General features: G+C 55.8%; 1 protein-coding gene across 1 annotated transcript in view; it reads right to left on the reverse strand.

The window, feature by feature from the left end:
• LOC104492263 (ras-related GTP-binding protein A) overlaps window positions 1-1,395 on the reverse strand; it is a gene marked incomplete at its 5' end in the record, with an annotated part of 4,162 nt that overhangs the window by 2,365 nt on the left and 402 nt on the right. Inside the window, one exon of the mRNA XM_010134789.1 lies at window positions 90-181. Coding sequence (XP_010133091.1) covers window positions 90-181 — 92 coding nt within the window. The remainder of the gene's footprint in view (window positions 1-89; window positions 182-1,395) is intronic.

The following is a 1,395-nucleotide window of genomic DNA, read 5'->3' on the forward strand; positions in this document are numbered from 1 at the left end:
CACGGAACCGGTACGGCCTGGGGCAGCCGGGATGAACCCAATACCTGCCAAGGCACCTTCCGACCCAGCCCACGACTGACCCAGCTCACCTGCAGCTCAGCTTGAATTGTTTAATGATGTTGCTGATCTTCTCAAACCGGTGGACGTCCCGCTGCTCCTTGCACTGATAGTGGGAGATGACCTGGAAGGCAGGAACAGAGAGAGGGCGGCGGGGGCGGTCAGGTACCTCCAAGTGATGGAAACCAGGGGAGACACGCGGGGACCAGGACGGGGCTTCCCTTCCCCTATCGCTGATTGAGTCTTGGAAACTATTTGTCCACTTGAGGGCTGAATGCTCCACCTTAGCAGTGATTTACCCCCTGACTCAAAGCACCAGGAGACGGGGAAGAAACGCCAGAGCATCAGCCCAGGCAGGGGCTCTGCTGCGGAAGGGGGAGGCACAAGCTGCCCCATTATTCACATGGGGACAGGTTTAGCCAGGTTCAGGGACCGCCTCCAGAGCAAAGCCCTCACTGCAAGTTCCCTCAACCTCCCCGATTCAGATACACTTCCAGGGTAAGATTCTGCCTCAGTGGAGAATCCTGAGGGACGCTTCAATATAGGAAAAAAGGAGGAAGAGTCTCTTAAAGTCACCGTTACACTGAAAACAGCACAGAATTTTTGTGGCAGGGATTGTAAGTAGACTTTGTACTGAAAAAAAGCGACAGAAGTACTGCTGGATGTCACCAAGGTGGAACTGTTTGTTATCTACGGAAGGACAAAAGGCAGAACTTGCCAGAAATGGCGGGTGTCCACTTCCGAGAGCTTCAGAGGTGAGAAAAGCTGTGGCTCCTTTTCCCCGTTTCCTCCCTCATGCCAAAATCAGAGATGTGGCCAGCAAGGAAAGCACTCAAAGACTCCAACCCGTCCCTTCAGGACAGCAGTTTTGGTGCAGGGGCTGAAGAGACCAGTCCCAAAACCATGAGTATGGATGGACCAGCAGCAACGGTGGCTTTGGCCAACACGTTCTACCTGGCAGAGAGCACAGACCGAAAGCAGAGAAGCCCCTGCCGAAGCTGGCAGCAGCGAAGGCTGTTGTGATCCCTCTGCTCACATCCGTACTCGGGGTTGGAGGAGCAGCAGACACAAGAAAACGCAGCAGAAATGCAGCCCAGTGAGAAGGTCAGGCCAGGAGGAACCGAAAAGCTTAGTTCATGCTACAGACGGTTCTCGCCCTGTGCGGGGAGGAATTCTCAGGGAAGTCCCACGGCAGACAAGGGAATGGGGATCTGAAACCCGCTCCGGGCGGGCCCGGCAGAGGGAAATACTCCCCAAGCCCTCGGCTCAGCTGCTGGGAATGGAAACTCGGGGAAGGTCCCGTGGGCCCTGGAGCCACTTCCAGTATCAGCGGGCCTG

Source organism: Buceros rhinoceros, unplaced genomic scaffold (assembly GCF_000710305.1).
Source record: "Buceros rhinoceros silvestris isolate BGI_N320 unplaced genomic scaffold, ASM71030v1 scaffold34864, whole genome shotgun sequence".
NCBI lineage: Eukaryota > Metazoa > Chordata > Aves > Bucerotiformes > Bucerotidae > Buceros > Buceros rhinoceros.